Source organism: Lissotriton helveticus, chromosome 1_1, assembly GCF_964261635.1.
Source record: "Lissotriton helveticus chromosome 1_1, aLisHel1.1, whole genome shotgun sequence".
Lineage (NCBI taxonomy): Eukaryota > Metazoa > Chordata > Amphibia > Caudata > Salamandridae > Lissotriton > Lissotriton helveticus.
Genome location: NC_136057.1, coordinates 1,742,870,727 through 1,742,893,810, shown reverse-complemented (window position 1 = coordinate 1,742,893,810; position 23,084 = coordinate 1,742,870,727). Strand labels below are relative to the sequence as shown.

General features: G+C 45.2%; 1 protein-coding gene across 1 annotated transcript in view; it reads right to left on the bottom strand.

The window, feature by feature from the left end:
* MAST1 (microtubule associated serine/threonine kinase 1) overlaps positions 1-23,084 on the bottom strand; it is a 419,095-nt gene that overhangs the window by 76,612 nt on the left and 319,399 nt on the right. Inside the window, exons 15-17 of the mRNA XM_078689234.1 lie at positions 22,934-23,066; positions 22,239-22,404; positions 12,372-12,473 (exon numbers count right to left, since the gene is read on the bottom strand). Of these exons, the coding sequence (XP_078545360.1) occupies positions 12,372-12,473; positions 22,239-22,404; positions 22,934-23,066 (401 nt within the window). The remainder of the gene's footprint in view (positions 1-12,371; positions 12,474-22,238; positions 22,405-22,933; positions 23,067-23,084) is intronic.

Genomic DNA, 23,084 nt, shown 5'->3' with positions numbered 1-23,084 from the left:
TGAAAGAAGGAGCCAGGGCTCATCTGGCAGGCTACGGAGCCAGCTGATCTGCTCAAGAAATGGCAGGCAATGGAGGCTGCAAAATCACAATAATAAAGCTATTGCCTCCACAAGAAGAGCTTTACGCAAAGCCCAGCGGGCACACAACAAAAGCCTGCTGTATGGTCACCCATGGCAGTAATTAACCAAAAGGAATGGTTGAACATTTTTCAGATACTTAAAGATAAAAGCCACCCACCACCCAGTGTGGTGACAAGTAATAAATCAAGCATTTGAATTTCTGAAAGATTCAGTGCTGGACAACATAATTTGCAGGTCTAACAAAAAATGTTTTAGCTCAAACGATTTAAAGGTTACTGCACAAGTGATGCAATACCTGTAATAGACACTAAATGTTTACTGTCCACCTTCACCTGATAATTGAATTCAAACATTTAAATGAGTGGCAATGTTACCCAAATAGCATAAACATTTTCTCAACTGGGAGTGAGTAGAGGCTTTATCTGCAGCAGGAAACAAAAACCTTAAATACCTTAATGTCATTCAAACAGGGTGTATAGAAAATGTTACCATGTAACAGAATGTTCATAGCATGTAGTGCTGTGCCTTCTAGAATTGGGCCTGGATGTTCAAAACGTGTTTTTATTCAAAGATGTTGGAATCAAAATACCTGTTTTGACTCCACCTTTGGCCCACAATACACCTAAACACAGGCTCCACATCAGATTGTTTTCTGCTTAGTGGGGAAGTAGTGTTAGTGGACAGCAGTGTTAAACACAGAGTGTGCTGTGCACTGTAAAGGGAAAGAACGAGAGAAAACTTCTTGGATCATTGCTGGCTTCCAGGGAGGGGGGTGGGAGCATTTGAATCAGCAGTACTACACAGTATGAAGAGATGGTTGCAGGGTAACACTTTACGTTCATGGCATCTATGACGGTAGATACACATGCTCTGCATAGACTGTAAAGCAGTTTCTCCCCAAAGCGGTGGTTAGGGAACAGATGATGCAGGTGTTCTGAACATTATTCTTAAGACAGCTTGTCTAAGTAAAGCCTGTTGACAGGATAGAATGGCCACACAAGAGTGCTTGGTGAACACTTATGTGATTTACCAAGTGGCAGCCTTGCAGTTATCCGCTAAAAGGATGTTACCTAGGAAAGTCAAAGTGGGACACTTTGGCCTGTGGGGTGGATCTTAGCATTGTAAGTTTGGATGCACTTGACATATATCTTGCAATGGCTGATTTTGTTATGGGGTGATCCATATAGGGTTTGGCAAAGGCTACAAAAAGTTTATTGGACTTAAGAAAAACATTTGGGCCAGATTTAGAATTTGGCAGACAGGCTACCTGGTCGCAAAGGCGACAAAGTAACCTGCAACAGTCTGCGTACCATAGCGCTTGGCTGGTAATGGTTTCTAATGGTTTCTAATTTGGTTGGTGGTGATCCATCAGGGAGTTGTAAGTGATGTCCTCCACCACCCTGATGGACTGTACTCTGTCTGCCAAACTCAAATTCTGACCCGTAGTTCTATCAATGAGTGCCCACTTAACTTCTAGTGTGTGAAGGGCCCTCTCCATTACAGTCTCTGATTGTGGGAAGAAGACTGGCAGCTCAATGGTCTGGTTCATATGGAAAGGTGTAACAACATCTGGCAGGAATTTGGGGTTGGACCAACGGACTATCTTTGGAAACCTGAATGAATGGATCTTTTATTGTAAAAGATTGGAGCTCATTTTCTAAACTGTAGGACAGGGGTATAGGGATTCGTAAGGTGGTGGATGGGCCAGAGGTGTGAGAACCTCATTAGGGTTCCACACGGGATAGGGGGTGTTTTTGGGAGGTATTACCCTTTTGAGGCACTCTTTAAAAGACTTAATGACAGAGATTTGGAAAATGATGAGTGTTGCCTGTTTTGCAAGTATGTGGAATTGAGGCATCAGGTGCCTTGTATGGTCATGTGATTGAGGTGCACACCCAATGAGAGACATGTCAGTAGTAATGGTCATCTGCGGAAGAGTGTCTAGATATGACCTGCCAAGCAATAGATTGTTGCTGTTCCTCTGTAGTAGAGTATGCTGAGCTCTGGGTGTTACAATATTAGATCTTCCCAGAAGCCTCAACCTGTGACCACTGCCTCGCGGATCATTACTGTGGTGGTCACGTGTGCAGCCTGGAGTGTGGCACTACTCCAATGCAAGATCATCCCCAACAGTTTCATCTCAGTCCTTACAGTGAGAGGGCGTTGTGTCTGAAAAAGAGGAAGCAGCTGTTGGAATGGCATCACCCTGTGTTCTTTATGCTATGCTTTCCCTGTAACAGCGTTCATTATCAAGCCCTTTTGATGCTGATGATGTACCCTAGCCTGTTAAGTAGAGGCACTGCTGTGTGAGGGTGTGCTAGGCACTGTTGCCAGCCGCTGCTCGTGACCAGTCTATCATTTAGTTATGAAATGATATGTACGGTGTTTTTGTGCAGGCTCGCTGCCACTACTGCCAGGCATTTGGAGCCATACTGTCTTTGAACAGTAACACCTTGAACCGGTAGTGTTGTTAGCTTACTATGAAGAAAAGGTACAGTTGATGTGCTGAGCAGATGGAGATGTGAAAAATATGTCTTGGCAGAGCAGCGAGATGCCATCCTGCAGGGTGACCATGTCAAATGTTTGGTGGCGATAAACCTGTGCAATGGCCGGAGATCTAGACCTGGCTCTTTCCTGGAGATGCCTGGGGAAGCAGAGGGAGTATACACTTTTGCCTCGTTGGTGCAGTGACACCTTAGGCAAGGAGTGCCTGGACCTCTTCCTCTAACAGCTGAAGTTGGTCTGGGCAGAAGACGTGGTAGGCAGGTGGGAGGCTGGGTGGCATAGTGTGAAATTAAAGACAGCATCCTTTGCATATGAATGGGGCTACCCACTGATCTGGTCTTTTCAGAAAGGGAACAAGTATATCAACGTTCACATTCCTTTGATATGTGTTGTATGATCAGAGGAAAGGTCGGATGGGGAATCACTGTTTGCTGGCTGAGAATCCTGTAGCTGGAGCCACCTTTGCTTCTGCCACAGTCATTACCCGTGTAGCCTCCCCATTGAACATTATTAGTCTGTTGGGGTTATTGAAAGGTCTGCTGCTGCTATTGGTAGGGTGGTTGTTGACCTGGGGGTAGAGTTTTGCCACTGCCTGTGCACTGCTACCTGTGAAAGGCAGACCTGAGACTAGGAAACTGAAGGTGAGGCTTGGGCTTTCTGCTATAATTGTTCCTTTTGATTTTCTCGAGCATCAGATTTATCCAGGGGCCGAACATATGGTCGCAATCAAAAAAGGACATTAAAAAGGTGCTATTGCACCTCATGCCGGAATTCCGAGAATCTAAGCCAGGCAGACCAGAGAAGGAAAATGTCGATTTCCCTGGTGGAGGTGTCAGTCACATCTAGGGCCCATCTGATGTTAGCGCTGCTAATGATTTAACCCTCAACAAGCAGATAGGCTGGTCTTTTCCTCTTCGGCACCAAATTGGTCTTCGGGTCCAAAGATGTTGGGAGTCTTGTGAGAACCTTATTGCTGTATCCTGTGACAAGCCCACTGCCATTCGCTTCAGTACCAGAGAGAATTCTTGCAGAGAAAGTCTCAGCAAGCTTCACAAGAGGTTTTGTTGTGAGTTGGTGAAATACAAAGTACTGATGCCATGCTGGCTCCTCTCGGGGTACTTGACATTAATCCTAGGGGTGAGAGGATGTATTTTCCATACCCATGCCCTAGGTTAGGTGCATTCTCCAAAATGCAACCTAAGATGGATCATGGTTTTGTCAAAGGCTGAAGCTTTTAAGGTTCAGTACATGGTAGAGTGGAAGACAGTGTCCATTAGAGAAGAAATCTAGGGTGTTGCAGAACAAACTCTCAAGAGGCACAGTGGTTTTTTTCCTGTCGCAGGCATTGAAGTACGGGTGGTTGGCACTGAAGAGTCTGGAAAAGAACGCTTTGGATCCAAAGCTGCATTCTCAAACGACTGAGCCCAGTGGTGGAAGAAAACAATCTGTGGTAGAGTCTACGTATTTGTGCACTGTGGACCAAGGGTAGAGTCACACCAGGTCTTAGGGCTCCAACCGCATCGATGAAAAACATTTTGCAAACATCCAGGCCCAACACTAAATGGTAGGGTTATGCAGAGCTTGTGTATCTACAGCTACTTATGCTACGAACACAATAATTCCTTCTTTGTCATTTTTCATTTTACTTTTAAAACACGTTCATGTTAACATTATAGGCACTGCTCTCAAAACTATAGCTATTATAACAGTGCCAAGTTTCAGCGACTGAAAAAACACTGAAATCAAGGAGCAAAGTGGTTATTATTTCTTCTGTCAAAGTTAGAGCTATGCTTGTTGAATGTTGTCGCAGTTTTAAAGATTATTTTTAGAAAGAAAATATAAATTTGAATGCATAGGTAGTGCCTTCCTTTGATGTAGTTGCCCTTCTTGGCACAGTAGTGGCTCACCTTAGATCTCCCTCTGCTCCATGGTACGCTAAGGATCTGGTAGAGGTTAAGGGTGACTTTAAAGCATTGGAGAGAAGTGGTGTAAAAGATATTTTCTAGATGAGAAAAATAAGTATAAGCAAGGAATTAAAAACTATAGAGCACAACTGAAACTGGGTAGTTCAAACTGTTGTGTGAATTGCATTTTGGTCAGCAAATCCTCCACTCTGGAATTCTTTAAAATTGTGAGGGAATTTGAGGGAATTTACCAACACTAAAGAAGAAGTTACTCACCTTCGGTAACACCTTTTCTGGTGCAGACTCTATCTAGCCGCAGATTCCTTACCTTAGTATTATCGCCAGGCATCAAACTGGATCGGAAATATTTCTTGATCAGAACCCCTGCGCGCCGGTAGGTGTCATTGTTTGGCACCAAGTGGCGTCATTTGCTACGGAAGTGACGTGCACAGTGCCTCTATAGGCGCAACCCCAACATGCTGATGTCAGTTACTTTTCGCAACTTTCCATGACAGATTCCTGAGCCACAAAGCTCACTCATCACTGGTGTGGAATACTGGGGCCCTGAAAGGGGAAAGCCCTGAACCTAGAAATCCGTTCGCAGAGCGAGGAGGTTGGGTGAGTCGGTAAGGAATCTGCGACTAGATAGAGCCGCTACCAGATAAGGCATTACCGAAGGTAAGTAACTGGTTTATCTGATAGAGATTTTTAGCCGATGATGCCTTCCCTTAGAATAGATACCTAAGTAATATCTCCCCAGAGGTGAGTCTGCGGACCAATTTCAAAATAGGCAGTCCTGCAGGACCAAATTGGCAAAATGCCCATCCCTAGGAACCTGACTGTCAGGCCATTAGTGTTAGTGTTTGGTAAACATGTGCAGGGAAGTCGAGGTTGCCATCTAGCAGATGTCCAAGACTGGATCTCCACATGCTAATGCAGCGGTTGCAGCTTTAGCTGTGGTGGAATGAGCATGCAAACCCTCAGGGGGGTTGCTTTTTAGCCAGTGCCTAGCAGATCTTCATACAGAGCACGATCCATTGGGAGATGGTCTGTTTTTGCGCAACTTTTCCATTTCTTCGCTCTGACATACCACGCGACGAGTTGGTTGTCCACCCAAAACTCTCGCGCACAGTCAAGATAGAACGACAACACTCTTTTTGGGTCCAGACAGTGAAGTCACTTCTCTTCCTGGGAGTGATGAGGCAGAGTGTAAAAATTAGGTAGATTGATGCTTTGTTGTGCTTGAAATGGAGTGACCACTTTCGGAAGAAAGGAAGTCCTCGTACAGAGTACCAGTGTGTCTAGGTAGATGTTCAGGTAAGGAGGCCGGGATGGAAAGGCCTGCAGCTCACTGACCCTCCAGGCAGGCCGTCTTGATGGTTAGGAGCCTGAGAGGACAATTGTGTAAGGCTTAGCTAGAGTACACATCAGGAACATCAGGACCAGATTACGGTCGCACTGAGGCATAATGAAGGGAGGAGGAAACATATGATGCAACTATTTCAAAAACCTATGTATAATAGGGGATCGGAAGAGGGAAGGTTGGTGAGGCAACAGTAGAAAGGTAGATATAGCAGAAATATATCCCTTAATAGTGCCCAGAGCAGAGCCCTGCTGGGCAAGGGAAAGAACAAACAGAAGAACGTGAGAAAGGGGGGGCAGAAAGAGGGTCAAATTGGATCTCTGAACACCATGACACAAACTTGCCCCAATGGCAGGCATAACCATTTTGGTGGAGGGACCCCCTGGCTTCCAGAATAACATTGCAGATTTCAGGAAAAAGGATGAAAGCTGTCAACTGTCACTGCTCAATCTCCATGCAAGAAGGCGGAGCGTTGACAGGTTCAGTGAAGAACCCTCCACTTCTGCAGCGATAGACGATCCTCCGTAGAGGGCAGCCTGATCGGAGGACCGATGGTCATGCTCAACAGCTCGGGATACCAGACTCTCCGTGCCCAGTCAGGAGCCACAAGGATGAATTGGGCCCGGTCATACCTGATCTTCTTGAGAACTCTGGGCAGGAGCGGTATGGGCGGAAAGGTATACAGGAGGCCTGAGACCCACAAGATATGAAAAGCGTCTCCGAGCGAGAGCCACCTTGGAAACTACAGTGCGCAGAACTGCTGACATTGCGCATTCTCACTGTTGGGAGGCAAATCTAACCAAGGCTGAAAGAGATCTTGCAACACCTCTGAATGGAGATGTCATTCATGATTTGCAACGCATCTTCAGCTGAGTTTGTCCGCTCTGGTGTTCAGAGAGCCTGCCAGATGTTGAACCACCAGGGATACACTCTGCTATTACAGCCATGTCCAGAGACACAGGTCCTCTGAACAAAAGGTCAATGCCGGCCTGTACGTTGCAGTACCACATGGCAGTGGTATTGTTCATGAACACCTGTACTAACCTTCCCTTGATGGAGGGTAGAAAGACTTTTAATACCAGCCGGATAGCCCGGAGCTCCAACAGGTTGATGTGGCGACCAGAGGCCTCTGATCTCCGCCTCTCCCAGATGGCTGCCCCATCACAGGAGGAGTGACGCATCTGTCACTACTGTCAGATCTGGTTGGGGAAGGAGAGGGGTCTGCCACTAACCCAATCGCAGTTCATTAGCCACCACTACAGATCTTTTTGCAGTTCCCTCTAAAATCTGTACCATGTTTGAGAGAGTCCCCATATGCTGGGGCCCCTGGAACTGCAGGTCCCACTCATATGCCAACAGGCATGCAAGTGGTGCAAGAAGGATACAGGAGGCCATGAGGCCCAACACCCTCAGGGCCAGTTTCACCCAAATCCAGGATAGAGGCTGAAACATTGGTATCATAGCCTGAATATCCTGGACTTGCCGGTCAGAAGGATAGGTCCAAAAATGCACTGTGCCCATAACAGCTCCAATAAAAGGCAGTGTCTGAGAGGGAGTTAGGTGTGACTTCGACACGTTGATAGTGAACCACAGCGAGTGCAGAAGGTTCGCTGTAGCCTGAAGTAGGGAGACAACAGCCAATTGTCAAGGTATAGAAAGGCTGGATTGCCTGACCTACACAGATAAGCTGCAACCACCACCATCACTTTCGTTTACACCCAAGGAGCGCCAGTAAGGCCAAAGGAGGGCACGGCAAACTTAAAGTGCTCTTGACCTACAATGAACCGGAGGTAACGCCTGTGGGCAGGCAGAAAGGGGATGTGAAAATAAGCATCATATAAGGTCCAGTAATACAATTCAGTCTCCTGGGTCCAGAGGAGACAAGAACTGTGTGAGAGTGAGCATTTTGAATTTTACCTTTCCCAGGAATAAATTTAAGTAGGTGCTGTCTAAAATAGGAAGAAGTCCTCCATCCTTCTTGGGCAACAGAAAGTAACTGGAATAATAATCACAACCTACTTCTGATGCTGACACCTTTTCTGAAGCAAGGAGAGGTGGACCTCTGTCAGCTTGTCGCAAGTAGGTGGCATGGGGAAGGGTGGCTCCTTTGGACTAGCTGCAAAACTGGCCAGATGTTATTGACCTCCAGTGGTGCAGGTCATGGTGTATCCTTCCCCCCACTAGATGCCCATGGTGGTCGGAGGGCATATTAAAGGGGGTTTGGAGGCTGCAACTGCCGAGGGGTGGTGGAATGACTCAGCCTCTGGCTACCTCTCCCACATGATCTGTGGGTAAACTGCATCCTCAGCCACAAAACATTGAGAGGGTTTGTGGCGGGGTGGTTGTACATGTAAAGACGTGTTTGGAAGACCCTCCCATTCCACGAAAGGGGAGGAAGACAGACTGGGGTTGGCGAGGGACCATGGAGAGGTTCAATGACCTAGTTGGAAACATGCTGTCATTTAAGCGCTCGAGCGCAGAGTCCTCCTTTTTTTTCAAACAACTGAGAGCTATCAAAAGGCATGTCCATGAGCGAGGCTTGGGCATCCCTTGATAAGCCAGTGCTTCTCAGCCAGGCACCTAAGGGCCGCCTACAATGAAATCGCTCTAACCTGCGACTTGGTCGTATCCAGCCTACATTGTATGGTGAACTTGGCTGCATCCCACCATCAACAATTGATTGAGAGAGAATGGCTATGGCCTCTTCCGAGACCATGCACAGTAATTGCGCAACTGAGTCCCAGATTGAATGGGAGCATCAGCCCAAGAGGCAAACGGTGTTCACCAACCACAGTGCCATGCTGGGAGAAGAGAACATCGTCTTCCTGAAGGTATCCAGCCTTTTCAATTCCCTGTCCAGTGGAGTGGTAGGGAATGCACCAGGGTTAACTTTGAAGGTGGAGGCCACGACCACCAAGCTCACTGGCGTGGGGTGTCAGGTGAGTAATCTGGGTTCCACTTGGGTGGCGCAGGGATATGGCAGCGGGTAATTGTCCGATGTACAGGAGCATTTGCGCAAGACTTGGACCCGGCCCGAGTAGGATATCAGTAAGGGCTTCATTGAATGGGAGTAAAGGTTCACTGGGGGCAACTCCCAGCTGAAGCACCTCCATCAAGATGTTTGCCTTGACTGCCATTAAGGCTGGTGTAAGTTCTAGGATGTCAGCCATCTCCGCACCACCATAGTGAATGAGGCACCCTCCTCATTAGCCACGGCAGGGGAAGAGACCAGGCCAGTGTCTGGGGAGGTGTCCAGTCTATTGGCATCCGCCAGATCCTCGTACTGGTTGTCCATAGGTTCTTCTTAACGGTGTCCATAAGGCTACGTAGAGCCCTTGCACTTGTCTCCCAACCCAGGCCTCTTATAGGAATAAGGCACTGGCTCAGTCATGGGGATTCTGCCCTCCGTTGGCACCGATGTCAAACAACAAGTGTCCGACTCTGTGTCGGAGTTAAATATGATGATGGGAATGGCGCATTCATCTCCCAATCCAAGCCTATCATAGGAATAAAAACAGATTACACTGTGGGACTCTTTTCTGAAATATGCCACTCTCCTGTATCTGTCTGGAGAAGCAAGCGCTTACAGAGTTATTAGGGAAAACAATGTGGCAAGTACACACTTTGGTAGAATTTTACACAAAAAATAAAATAATGATCACAACTTGCTGACAAATGTTTCTGTGGTTGTTTTTTGTATTGTTCTTCAATATATATGCAGATAATGATACAACAACTAACGTAAGTGCAGGTGATGCAGTGCTCCAGTGCGTGAATAAATACAAAGGATACACTCAAGAAACACAATAAAAAGTCACTGGTTAGAAATATTTACAAGCAGATAACATGTGCATATAGCATTACAACATGTGGAATTATTATTAATCAATAACCAAGTGAAACATTATGGATGTTTTGACCCCTAATGTGACTTAATACCTGCATGGGAAGGGGAGACAGAAACCCAGAAAAAAAGTCAGTCTATGTCCACCAAATGCACAAAGTTTGTATATAGACACTGACCTTGGACATTTTAAGAGCCCATGCACCTCATATTTGGGTGGCCTCAAAAAATTCACGGAATTGGTCTGGGTTGCTTTAACTCCTGGAAAATCTGGAAAGTGCAGAGAGGGTCAAGGCGCAGGCTCCACCACAGAGATAAGCCATAAGTGCCGACACTCCCTCATCCTGTCAGATAACTTCGATAGGCATGGCCTAGTGAATATCTCTTCAACTTCTGGCTCTTTTTCTGTCTGTACAACTTACCCAACGACCTCAACTGCGACGCAGAGTGCATGGAGAGGCTCTGCAAATGATCTTGAGACCTTTCTGTCGATCAGCATCATAAGCATTGTGGCATTGCACATCGAGCAGTGAAGAACTTGAGAGACGGATCCCTCAAGGCCTTGGGGCACATGGTGCGGCAATCGACGCAGAGCTTGGTGTCGTGGTCATTCTCCAAGTATCATAAGCACACTAAATGTGGGTCTGCCACCAACATCTGTAGGTGACAGGCACCACATGGCTTGAAACCAGCTTTCCTAATTTACTTCCTCGATGCACCAGGAAACATATCTCGAAAAAATCTTGCTAAAAAGTTGAAAAAAGGTCAGTCAAAAAAGTTTGGGAGTAGCTCTTCTGGTGCCCGAAAAAAAAGAAGTGACATCAGTGTGCTGGGGTGGAGCCTATTAAGGAACGGCACATGTCACTTCCAGTGCAGACAACGCCAACCGGAGTCAAACTACGCCACCTACCAGCGAGTGCAAAGCTACTGCTCACAAAAAATCTCTGGATCCAACCTGACACCTGGGATTAATCTAAGGTAAGGAATCTGTGGCAACAAGCATCTATCAGATATAAATATTTAATTCCAAATTAAGTTTTAATGGTTATATACCATTTTTTTCAGTTGTTCTACATTAAAAATATACAAGATTAATTTACATTAATATTAAACATAAATATATATTTTTGATAATTTGTTATAATGTTCAAAACATTTTTTTATTTCCCCTATACTTTACCATAGGGAGATCTCAACCCAGCTGTTGAGTGTCTTTATGGTCAAGTACAGGGAGAGGTAAAACAGTTTATTTAACTGGAAAAAAGGTTAGTATGAATATTTGTATGTTAAATATAATGTAAATAAATTGTATATTTTTACTAGGGATTGTAAGCAATGACATACACACTCATTGAGAGCCTGGCAAGAGGCCAAGCAGCCTGTCAGATCAGAAGAGGCTAAAGCTTCCACTCCTCCGGTGAAGGACCTCCAGACATAGTTAGATATTTCTGTCTGACTTGTGGGGATTACTAATGTATTCTGTGCAGTCATCAATGTGGAAATTACTCTGCAGGCGATAACTTTCCTGAGCAGGTCTATGTTTGTTTGTCTCCTCTATAAACTCCCAAAGAGGAACTTTGTTTTTGTTTTTAAGAATACAAAAATCAATGGTGATGACATGCTAGAAGTTTTCTCACTGCACGTTGGGATCATTTCTGTTCAAAATTGGAAGGCTTACCCTTGTGGTCCTGAACAGAAAAAATGTATATTGGAAGGACCGCCTTAAATAGGGCATACCTTTTGACCAACATTGATCTATGTCAGAGTGCCAGAATTGGTGCCAGTCAAGGACCTCTGGAAACCTGGGATCGTTCACCTCTAAGCTGGGCAGCCAACTATGAGTCTGCCAGAGAGGGCATCTGCCTCTTTTTGGGATATTCTCTGAATCCGCCAAATTCCAAATTGTCCCTACTGCAAGCTGACTGAGAACCAAAGAATTGTGATCAAGGCTGAGAACTCCTGATCTTTTCCGTCATGATAAATCAGTCTTCTGGACTTATTTTAATCAATAATGCCTAACTTAGTAAGCACAATAAAACTGTTTGGGGTTGTGTCCTGGACTGAAAAGGGTCATTTATGTTCCTGGTGTTTGTACATTTAACTGTGTACATGAAGAACTATAAAAAAGTGTACTCTTTTAAAGATATGGCACTTACTGGCAAGTGATCTTTACTGAGTATTATTAGTTTGTGTCAAACAGTATCGGAGTCCTTAACCCTGGTCAACTCCTAGAGTAAGCCATGGCAGTTCGACCACACAGGGCCTGACAGAGAAGTGGAGCAAGAGAGAGAGTGGATGAGAGTGTGACACAATGAGAAAATAAAGGAATGTTTCATGAAAGGATGAAGGGAGAATAAGGCATGATAGGGGAAAATATGGTGACAATGTGTGAAAGAAAGAACAGAGAAGAGCAAGGATGGCAAAAGATGGCCAAGATACACAAAGTGGAAAGAGAGCGAAGTAAAAGAAGAGAAGTGGGGGATACAGGGAACCTCAGACAAAGTCAAAAGTGTGTGGAGAGGAAAGTATAGGTAAAGAAGGGTAACAAGTATCAAAGATAGGCAAATAGAAAAAGTGAAAAAGAGTCGGTAGGCCAGTAGGCACTAAGGGGAGAGGCCAGGATTTTAAGTGGCATCCATATCACAGATTGACACATCACCTCTGTTTTTCTCACCTGCACCAAGTCTAAGTAGAGGGTCTGTCTGCAGCAGGCATGCAATGAGGTGCTGAGCATCTCCAGGAAGGGCCTCGTCGCCATCCGGCCAAAGGATCACATCTGTGGGTGGAGAAAAGAAAGAACCTCAGAGGGCACTAATACAGCTCTAAAGTCAGACTGAGGCAATTATCAGCACACACACATTAATAAAGGCTTTGCACATTAATTGATACTTTGCTAGTGTGAGCATTGTTAAAGCATGGATTTTTAGATATTCTAAAGTGTTTTTCTGCAGTTCTAAGAGGGGGACATACATAGGCTCCACGTGAGGAGCACACTGACAGCGGTACTTGGGTTATCGGAGTCTGACAGTTTCCTGACATCTCATGATCTTTATGAGAGCTTAGGTGTCCAAAGAGTTTCCCAGACAAATGAGACCTGGGTCTCGAGTTTGATACTGGTTTGTACAATGGGTTAGTGAAGGGCCAAGCAGCTTGGTACAAAACATTTGTGGTAGGGCCCGAAGTGAGGTGGAGAACACATTGGAATAGTGACCGCAAAGCTCAGAGGGAGGATCTGAGGAAAACGCTGCAGAAATTACCATCCTAATGTACATAGACTAGGAATTTATGAATCAATCATAAACAGAATCAGGCCCACAGGAATGGTGTACTTTGCTACCTCATGAATAGAAAGCCTTGTGGTTAGCTGTCAAAGCACCCACCCATATTTCAATCAAATGTGCACCAGACATGGATAGGCACAACTCACACCGCTGAAATAAATCTGGAAAAAGTGTGTTTAAATCTTTGAAAAGTACTTTGGTTTTTCATCATAGCTAAGAACACTAGGCAAATGCTTCTTTGGGATGTATATGTCCAATTCACCCACTTCCACAAGCAGCATAAGACTGAGAAGTAATCAACTAGAAGTGATAGTGGACTCAGGGAATGAACATAAAGGATGATTGTCTTGATACAGGTTTTTTTTTTAAGAACTCCGCCTAAATATGAAGCAGAACATTCTGAAGCGGGAGCGATGTAAGTAAAGGAATACCGAGTATGTACCTTTCTGAAAGGGGCAGAATGAAAAAGTTACTCACCTTTGTTAATGCTCTTTTTGGTGTAAATTGAATATAACACCAGGTTGCTCACCTCGTGACTAACCCCAGGAGCCAGATTGGATCCTAAGATCTTTTCTTCAGCAATTCCTTTGTGCACTGGTAGGTGGCATCATGAGGCTCTGCGTCAGGTCCGTTCTATCCCAGAAGTGACATCAAGGTCAGAACATAACCACCACCTCTTCGCATCGACATAAGTCCCTTTCTTTCTGTGCCTTCCAACACAAATCAGGATCTTGTCCCTCACTTCTGTCACCTGGCAGAAACTTTTTCAATATTTTTACATTGTGAAAGGGATGTGTATCCCCCAAAAACAACATGGTTTAAATCCTACGAGTACCTCCAAAATAGCTGTCAGAGACTGACCCTCAAAAGGTATGTCTCTGGGCTCCTTGCTTAACTTGAAGTTGTGTGGCGAGTCGAGAGAGGTCATTGTCACATTCAAAGTCATCAGGTAAGTCCAAGAAAAAGAAGCATAAGAAGTACAAACATAGCTCCCCTTATTCCCACCAGACACAACATGAGAAGTCACACGGACATTAGGGTTCTTCGCGGTTTTGGTTTCAGGTTTCATAATCAGTCCAGATCCAATCCGAGCTGTGATCTATCAGTGACACCGCAGCAGATCTAAGTCTTCAAAGAGGCCATGCAGTGGATTTGTAGTACTCCACAGGATCCCTCTGGCATGCCTTAGTGCCCCATAGATCCAAAGAAGCCTCCAGTCGGGTTACTACTGACAGATCTGTCCCCCAATGCCAATTGCACCTCTCGGCCTTGTTTCGTGGTCTGCCCCAACTCCTGGACCAATGACTGCAATAAAACCACATATGGCCCCAAGACCTGCACCAGTCCTGCACGCATCGATAAAGGAAGCAATGCCACCAATGCCGTAAGGGAGGCTGATAGTCCTTTCAGACATGAACGCAAATCTTCTGTGACCTTGTTTGAAGTTACATCCTCTCTGACCTACAGGCCAACCTCACCTGGATTATGATATGCTTCCCTTACACTACAGATATAGTCTACAAAACAATAATGGTGATGACAGTTCTAAGGTATCTAATGTTGAGAATCTATTCCTGGATTTACAAGAGGCCAGCTGCCTAGATACATCACTAGACAATGGTATGAACTCTCATCAGGGCCCTTCCACCAAAGCCTCTGCCTCATTTGCAATGGATATCAAGAGAGCAGCAGAAGTAATAGACTAACAACTTCCATCAGTGAAAAACAAAACAAAGGTTCTGTAACCACGGCAGACCTAACAAGAACCCCTCCTTCCTTTCAGTGAGGCATTGACAGACACACTGCTGGGCCGCTCAGCATAGCCAAGATTTTGTCCTCCAGTAATTCAGCAAATAGCCAGAAGACACAGATGAGCTCAAGGAGACACATCATTCCTGCTACAGCACCCAACACCTGAGAGCCCCGTAGTTCAACCCTCTACTACCAGACCAAATCCCAATGCAGTTCCGACCACACTGCCAGAAAAAGAGTCGAAACGCATGGAAGATTTTTGGCAAAAATATGTTTTCACCTGCCAGCCTGGCCCTCAGGTACGTAATCTTAAATTGCTTCCTTTGGCATTATTTGCAAGCGTTGTTGGATCTGGTGGTCGATATCTTGTCTGCAGTGCCTAAAGATCTTGAGGCCATCCTTCAGGACCTAATTCAGGATGGACAGGCACAGCGAAATACATGATCCGGTCTGGCCTGGACACCACCGGCTGCTTGGGCAGGGCAGGGGGCACCAATGTACTGCTTCTGCAAAAAACTTGGATTTGTTCCACTGCATTTTTGCATGATGCCTGCCAATTGCTGGTGGAGAGGCCTTTCGACTGCACCAGTCTTTTATATTACAAAGAGGACTCGGTCCTGGACCACTTTAAGGAGAGCACAGCAACAGCATGTTCCCTCGGCCTAGCACCGCCGATGCAGTAGTTTCCCCAACAATTTCGACCCTTTGAAGACTTTGCAAGTCTTTTCGAAGTAGAGGTCTGAAATAAGACACCCAATCCCCCACCCCTCTCCATCACTGTTGGAAAACCACTTTAATATTCTCTCAGTGGCGCACTCTTATCCGGTTGGAGGCTGGATAAACTTTTACCTCCACGGGTGGCAGAGCATCAGACTGGACAGAGGGTGCTTCAAATCATGCAACACAGTTACATCCTGCCCTTCATTTCCACCCCTGTAAGCATGCCACCTACACCGCAACTGCTTCAGGGAGACTACTTGCTACTTACTCATTCTGCCCTCTTCAGAGAAAGACACGCCATGTATCTCTGCTTACATTGCTCTCATTTCAGAATGTTCTTCCTCATTTTCAAGCTGAGGTCTTCAGAATACCCCACCAAGAAGACAGTCATCCATCATGTTCATTCCCTGACTCCACTATCACCACAAATTCATTCGGTATTCACAAGGTGAGGAATCAGTGGTTTGAAGTATCCATCAGAAAGTTGCATTTTGCTGAATATTGGCAGCAGGTTTTAAACTACTCAATTGGCAACATGTGTTCTCCTTGGATTTTGGAATCTAAGGATGCTTCTGGCCTTTGGGTAGCTCCTTATGAGCTGTGTAACGCTTTTGTCTCTGAGATCTGTCAGTATAGGAGAGCTTATATACGCATTTAACAGTGTTTATGTCACTCAGCGCCGCAAGAGGGAGGTCAGGGGACTAAACCCTTGGTAAGATTGGGCACGATTGACAGCACAGTCTTTGCCTGGGTCTGGATATCAAGATCATTTTGAAAATGTTTTCTCCCTGTAACATGAGTTCTCTCTGGTGGGCTTATTGCACAGACCGCTCGATCATGCAAACAGTCCGAAAACAATTCCTGTTGGGGACTACTTTCTGTGATTCATTCTTCTTCGTGAGAAATTTCTTTTTAAATAGGGAGGATTGAAAGAGTACTATTTACCAAAATAAACTGTGCTTTACATTTATAGAGATTCCTATAAGCCTGTGCTAATCAGATATGGATAATGGACACAGATAAAGCAAATATGTCTGTGCATTACAATTAACACAGTTGCTTTGAGAAATAAACTTTCTTCATTGCTTGGGTGAACAATGACAGATTCCCAATTTGGGGAAATTGCGGTGATCATAAGTGTGGAGAAGTGTGGCTCACTGGTTAGAGGAGGCAGACCTGGAAGCAGAGGTCAGACCGGGACCAGGGTTCAATTCCCGGCTCGGCGGGGTCTTGAGTCCTAAAATGTCCATGGACTCGACAATTCTCGCTCAGGTGCCTACTCGATTCACGGGTTCACACTCTGCGACTCTGGGCAATAGCTTGCTTAATCTCCGCAACGGCCCCTCGTGGCGGGATGCCTGGCTTTCACCTTGCGGATACCCTGCCGGGGTTATCTCACAGGGGAATACCAGGACGGGTTCCCTAAGCAAGCGCTTAGAAACCGCTCGGTGATTTGCGCTATATAAATTCCTGTACATTGTACATAATGGACGGAAAGATGGAGGCAGCCTATGCTAATAGAAGGATGCAATCACTACAGCCATATTGAACTGGAAGAAGAAATAAAAGATATACATGAAAGAGTATGGGGATGCCTAAGGTATACCAATGAAACACACATGCTCTGTTGACTGTCCATGGACACTCATGGGATGTCAGAGCAGGAGAAGATAAAAGAAGTAAGAAGATTATCTTCAACGTGCAGTACACCTCAACACTGGCCATCTGGCCATCAGAAATTTAAGGAAAATGTCAAAACATATGGGTTCCCTCAACAAACTCTAACTGCTGTTTTCTCCTGTTAATTAGTAATTGGCTCAGTACCACAGCACTGTGAGGCTACTTTAGAGACATGCTGGTAATCATCAAGTTTCATGGGAAGAATTAGAGAGGAGTCCAGAGCAATATCTAAGTGAGAGAATTCCAGGTTGTTTAGGAGTTACAAATGCAGGGAGGCCAAGTTGTAATGGAGAATTTGAATGCCATGTCTGGATAGTGAGATGTGCTGTGCTCCGGGTGGTACCGGTTGAACCTCTGAGAGGTGGAAAAAATAACTTGTGATCTAATATTGCTGGCCCTGCACAGGGGCTATGAGTATTAGCTTACAGGGTTCTTTTTTGGCCTTGCTGAGGGCTTTCAGAATAAGATGAAGTGATGGAAAGGCATAAGCAAAAGTACCATATAATCAAAAATCATTTTCACCTCGATCCGGGATGCCACCGCCTACTGCCAAGAACTGACATTTTCTTTTTAATGGTCCTCAATCCAGCATGTCATTGCTGACTGGTGAAGAATGACCATTTTCTGTCCAATGGTGTTGCAAATAGATTCCAAAGGCAAAAGATCATGCTTGTCAGGTCAGGATTCCTACTCGTAAAACATACAGTCTTTTCTGCTGAAGGCATCCACCAACTTGTTGGAGATTCCCAGAGGTGCTCTGCTTTGAGAGCTGCTCCCTGTATAACACCCAATCCCCTAAGTGCTGTGCTTCTTCCCGAAGAAGTCAGCGCCTTTGTACTTCCCTGCTTGTTGATATAAAACGTTGTGGTATTGTCCATCATCACCAGTACTGATTAATCTTTAATCTTAGAAGGAACTATTGCAATCCTTTCCTCACTACCCTGAACTGTAGTACATTTATGTGAAGGTCCCTCTACATCATCCAATGACCGTTTGCATCCAACTTGTGAAGGTAAGTGTCCCACCCTTCCAATGATGCATCTGTAGTCAGGAAGAAGTGAGCTAATTAATGTTGAAAGGCTGAGACTTACTTGAGGTGTATGCATTCCGATCACCATCTTAAATGCTAGTGGATCTTGGGAAGTACCTAGATATGGTCAACGTAGAGTCTGCCTATCTGGGGTCACTGTGAATCCAGATCTTCTTTCAGTAGGTGCATCTGCAGAATGGGATTAGTAGAATACACTATGACATCAAGTCCAGCAAGGATTCAAAGAGACAAACTGTCATTGAGCTGTGCTTTTGAATCTGTGGTTCAAGGGACTTAAGAAGTAATATGCTATCCTCCAGTGTAAAAACCTCGTTCACTCAGTGTTCAGGATGGCAGCTAGGACCGGTATAGATGTTGTGGGTTGCGATCAAGGTTTGACTGTGTTGATCAACAGATTCAGGTTGGTGAACCAGTTTTTCATTGCTTCTGTGGACTTTGTGACACTGAGAAGGATTTTCCTTTGACTAAGCAGTCATCTAAATACAGGAAGATTTAATGAACTTGACATTGAGAAATGCTGTCACTGAAGCCATGTACAATGTAAGTATCTTTGGGGCTCACTTGAGATCAAAAGGCAGGACTTTAAATTGGTGTCCAACTACCATGAATTAGAGGTATTTGAATGTTTGTGGGTGATATGAGTATGGAAGTAACCAACTTGTATCGCCATAGAAATGATAAACTCTCCACCTTCTAACAACAGCAAAACTTCCTTTAGGATCACCATTCTGAATAACTGCTTCTTTAAGTATTTGTTGAGTTGCTGAAGGTTTAGGATGTGATTACATTCCCATTTTTTTCCTATTCATGAAAAACCTTAAGTAGAATCCCTTTATCACTACAATTTGGGTATGAGTTCCAGTGCCCTTTTGTGGTGCATAGACAGTCTCTCTGACTGCAGAACAAAATAGCGGCTGTGACCATGAGGCTGGGGAGGAAAGGGTGTAGGCAATACAGGCACTGTCTCTAGTGATGCTCATGTCTGCTCTATCTGAAACAAATTATGTCTTACCCACAGAAAGATGAAGGGCCAGGTTTGATTGATCATGACTCAAGCCCGATCAGTCGGGGGATCGAAAAGATAGTGTTGTGGCTGACTGAATGAAGGGGATGTCATAATATGACTTAGAAAAAAACACTGATGAAGGTCATAGAAAGAGGGAATTGTCGAACAGATAAGAAACCAAAGGAAACATCAAAGACCAGTCTGTTACCTCCAAAATGCTTAAAGGGACTCACTGTTATCAGTGACTGAAAAACTGAAAACCAATTGTTTTAAAGAGTTTTTAAACTACAGGGGACACATGACTGATACTGCTAAAGAGCACTGTATCAAAACAAGAAGTCCTGCTGATTCAATGGCCAAATGTGGAGGCACTTTTGGAAACGAAATGTAGGAAATACAGACAAACATAATCACAAATACTTTGGTTGTACTTTTCAGTAAAATAATCTGCCACAAAGGACCTTATGACAAGGTGGAAGGTGAAGGGCAAGTTTTCCAGTGGTAGCCATTACACTGCACATGGCGCCGACTGACTGTTCTCGTAAAATATCTGTGTTCGAGCATATCTTCTCTTGCCCAGTGTTGTTGATGCAGCTGGGGACTGTAGAGCAGGCTGGCAATGATTCACATAGACAAAGAACACAGTAGTGCACCTGTGCTCTGCTGCAGACAATCCTATCTTTTCTCTGTCTACCACCTGCAATAAGTGGATGAGATGTGACTCCCCTTGACCTAGCAACATCCCAAGATGGATGTGGTCATGCTGCTGGAACTCAGCGTGAGCGGGCAGGCCCTGGGCTGGCCTTTTCAAAGAGGGCTCTTTCAAAAACCTGATGACCACAAAGGCAGCTGCACTGCTCTTCGAGAATGCCAGATGGTGTACTGAAACTAATGAGGAGCACCCCTGGAGCCTGAGAAGGGCTATGGCACAGGCTTGGATAAGGGGGGATGGCCCAGGGAGTCTGCAACTTCCTGCAAAACATCTGCCCTTGGAAGGTCTAGTAGCTGTCAGCCTTGAGGAGGGTCCTTGTAATTCACCATTTGTATACTTGTGTTATATTGGCAGCATAGATGAGTATGCCTCCTAAATAGGATAAAACAAAAAGCAATAGAGAAATGTTTGCTTTGAAGCAATCTAGGCAGGGTGTTAATGCCGCAGAGTTGGTGATCACAGCTTAAGCAGGTGATAATGGCACATACTGGGGTCAACATACCACCATGGACATGAAAAGAAAAATAACCTCCATTAAGGCCTTGACTGATCAGCAGTCAGCTGTCTGATACAATGTTGACGCTACAATATCGTGTGGACAGAATAGTGTGTGAAAAATATCAATCACCAAAATATCAAGACGATAAGTGCAAATAGGCAAGTATCAGTTTACTATCGTTAACTCCACATCTATATACGTTGACGATATACATATTGTCACAGTAGATATATGTGGGGTGAAGTATAGTAAAACTCTGCTTACCCTATAGAAATCTCCTTGGAGGAATGTATATCAAGCTGCAACAAGATAGTAAGATTCAGCAGAATTGTAAAGACTGTATGATTCCAGCTTTCATTTGCAAAGAAACTCAGATTTAATCCTTTGAAGACCAGCTGTGCTCAGCCAGTAATCGCCTATCAAGGATGATGAAGTGAAGACACCCTAGTTGAAATGATCCAACATCTTTCAAATACAGAGACTCCCACTTTTGGGCTCTCCTAGAGTAAAGACGCAGAAGGCACAATGGTTAGAAACTAAGGGGAGCAGCAACGTGATCTAGTATGCATTGTTAAGGAGGATCTGAACACAGCAAAAGAGAGAGAGAAGGGATATTGACAGAAACATCTACCTGTCGGCAGAAGCTCATTCCATTCTTCCCATTATACAGCTGCTCTACACAGAATAGGAATCGTAATTGAAAGGTCATTTAAAACACCAATCATGCTGTGACTAGTTGTGCTTTTTCTGCCATCTGGCAAGTTGAAGATGCCTCACAGGCACTATGGGGTCCATTAGGATGGTGGGCGGACTTAGTCTGCCCGCCATCCCATCGGTAATCGGGTCCGCCCACCATAAGGGCTGGGGTTCCGCGCGGGGTATTAGGATGCGTCCGCCACTGTGGCGGGCGCATCCTGTATTGCTCTCAGCACCGCCCGCCACCATGCTAAAAATGCACTTTTACATTTGCATAAACAAAGCGGCAGGCACCGCGCGGTGCCTGCCGCTTTGTTTACGCAAATGCAGGGGGTACCACAGGTACCCCCCCCGTGTGCACCCCCCACCTCTCCTTCACTCTGGGGGGCCCCAGAGTGAAGACCGCAGGCCGTTCCGTGGCGGCATCTCCCTAAGTCCATTGTAATATGGCTGGCGGTGTCTAATAGACACTGCCACCATATTAATCCTTTTCCGCCCTGGCAGCAAGGCGACCGGGGTGGAAAAGTGGTGGACGGTCTTTCTGTCCGCCGAGGTCCCCCCCCCGCCATACTAATATGGCGGGGGGGGAATTCGAATGCGGATGTCGGGCGGATTGCCTGGTGGGGGCAATTCGCCCGACATCCTAATGGGCCCCTAAGTTTTTACTAAAGCAGAGTCAAATGAGATTTTTAGGGGCTGCGAAGGAAAGAACATGAGAAGATGTTACATCATTAGTAGTTGGCATGTGCTTGCTGTTCATTTTTAGGGACATCTATGGGATCATGGGACATGAAGGAAGTTGAGCTAGCTTCCAATGCTGTGATCAAAGGGACTTGACTGTAGTTATTCACTACTATGTATAATTGTTTGTTCTGCTTTCCTATTTTACCCTTCCCCCATTCTCTCATCCCTCTGTTTCAATTTGGGATTGGGGATGGATTGACATGTCTACATATATCTGATCCATAGGTTGAGCATATTTTGTTTTAGAATTGTGTTTCTTGAATATGTTGGGAACCCTCAATAAAAATATTTTAAATATAAGTAAATTATTAATTCTTGAATGCATTTAATGATGCAAACCCTCAGGCTGCAATAAGGCCTCATATGTCCCCTCTACCCCTCCTCCTGCCTGAATACGTACCACTGATGACCTGTCCAAAAAGCTCCTCCGGGGTGTCTCCGAAAAAGGGCACGCACCCCACCAGAAACTCATAGAGAATGATGCCCATCGCCCACCAGTCTACCGGCTTCCCATAACCCTGGCGCAGGATGACTTCAGGGGCAATGTACTCTGGAGTCCCGCACACCTGAAATGAGATGAGGACAGGCCCAGGGGTTGTGAAAACAGTGTGTCAACTGTGAACTAAACAGTGAACTCACTGTATATTCAGTTTACTCACACTCACTCTCCACTATCAATCATGCCCTCTAAGGTGCATTTTGTGCACTGCAAACACCATGAAAAACACTATAAGATACTTGTGTCTATTAAGGTGTGGGACTGATGTTAGTGAAAATAGCCATAAGGCACTGGAGCATGAGGTTTTCCACACAATAGAGCTTCGCAAACTGCCCATTAGTGAGCACCATTCTAAAAAATAGGCCAAGATAAGAGATCAGACTCTGCACTCGGTCCATCCAGGGAATGCCTGGCATGGGTGCAGCCAACACTTTCTTTTATCATCCACTCTTCCCCTTCACACTTTACAATTATTTATCTGCTCTAGTTTCCCCTGGCATTACCCAACCGCACTTCTTTGCCTATCATCATATCCTTTACACTAAATGCCCAGCAGTCCCCCTCCAACCTGGTTTTCACTTTTCCAAATGCCTTACCTGCTTGTCCAGAAATTCACGGGCATCTTTCTCAATGTGTCCCTCATAGAGGTTGGTCGTCAAGCTCATCAGACCCATCTTGGAAAGGCCAAAGTCTGTCAGCTTAACATGCCCCATGGATGTGATCAGCAGGCTGTTAACAGGAGACAAA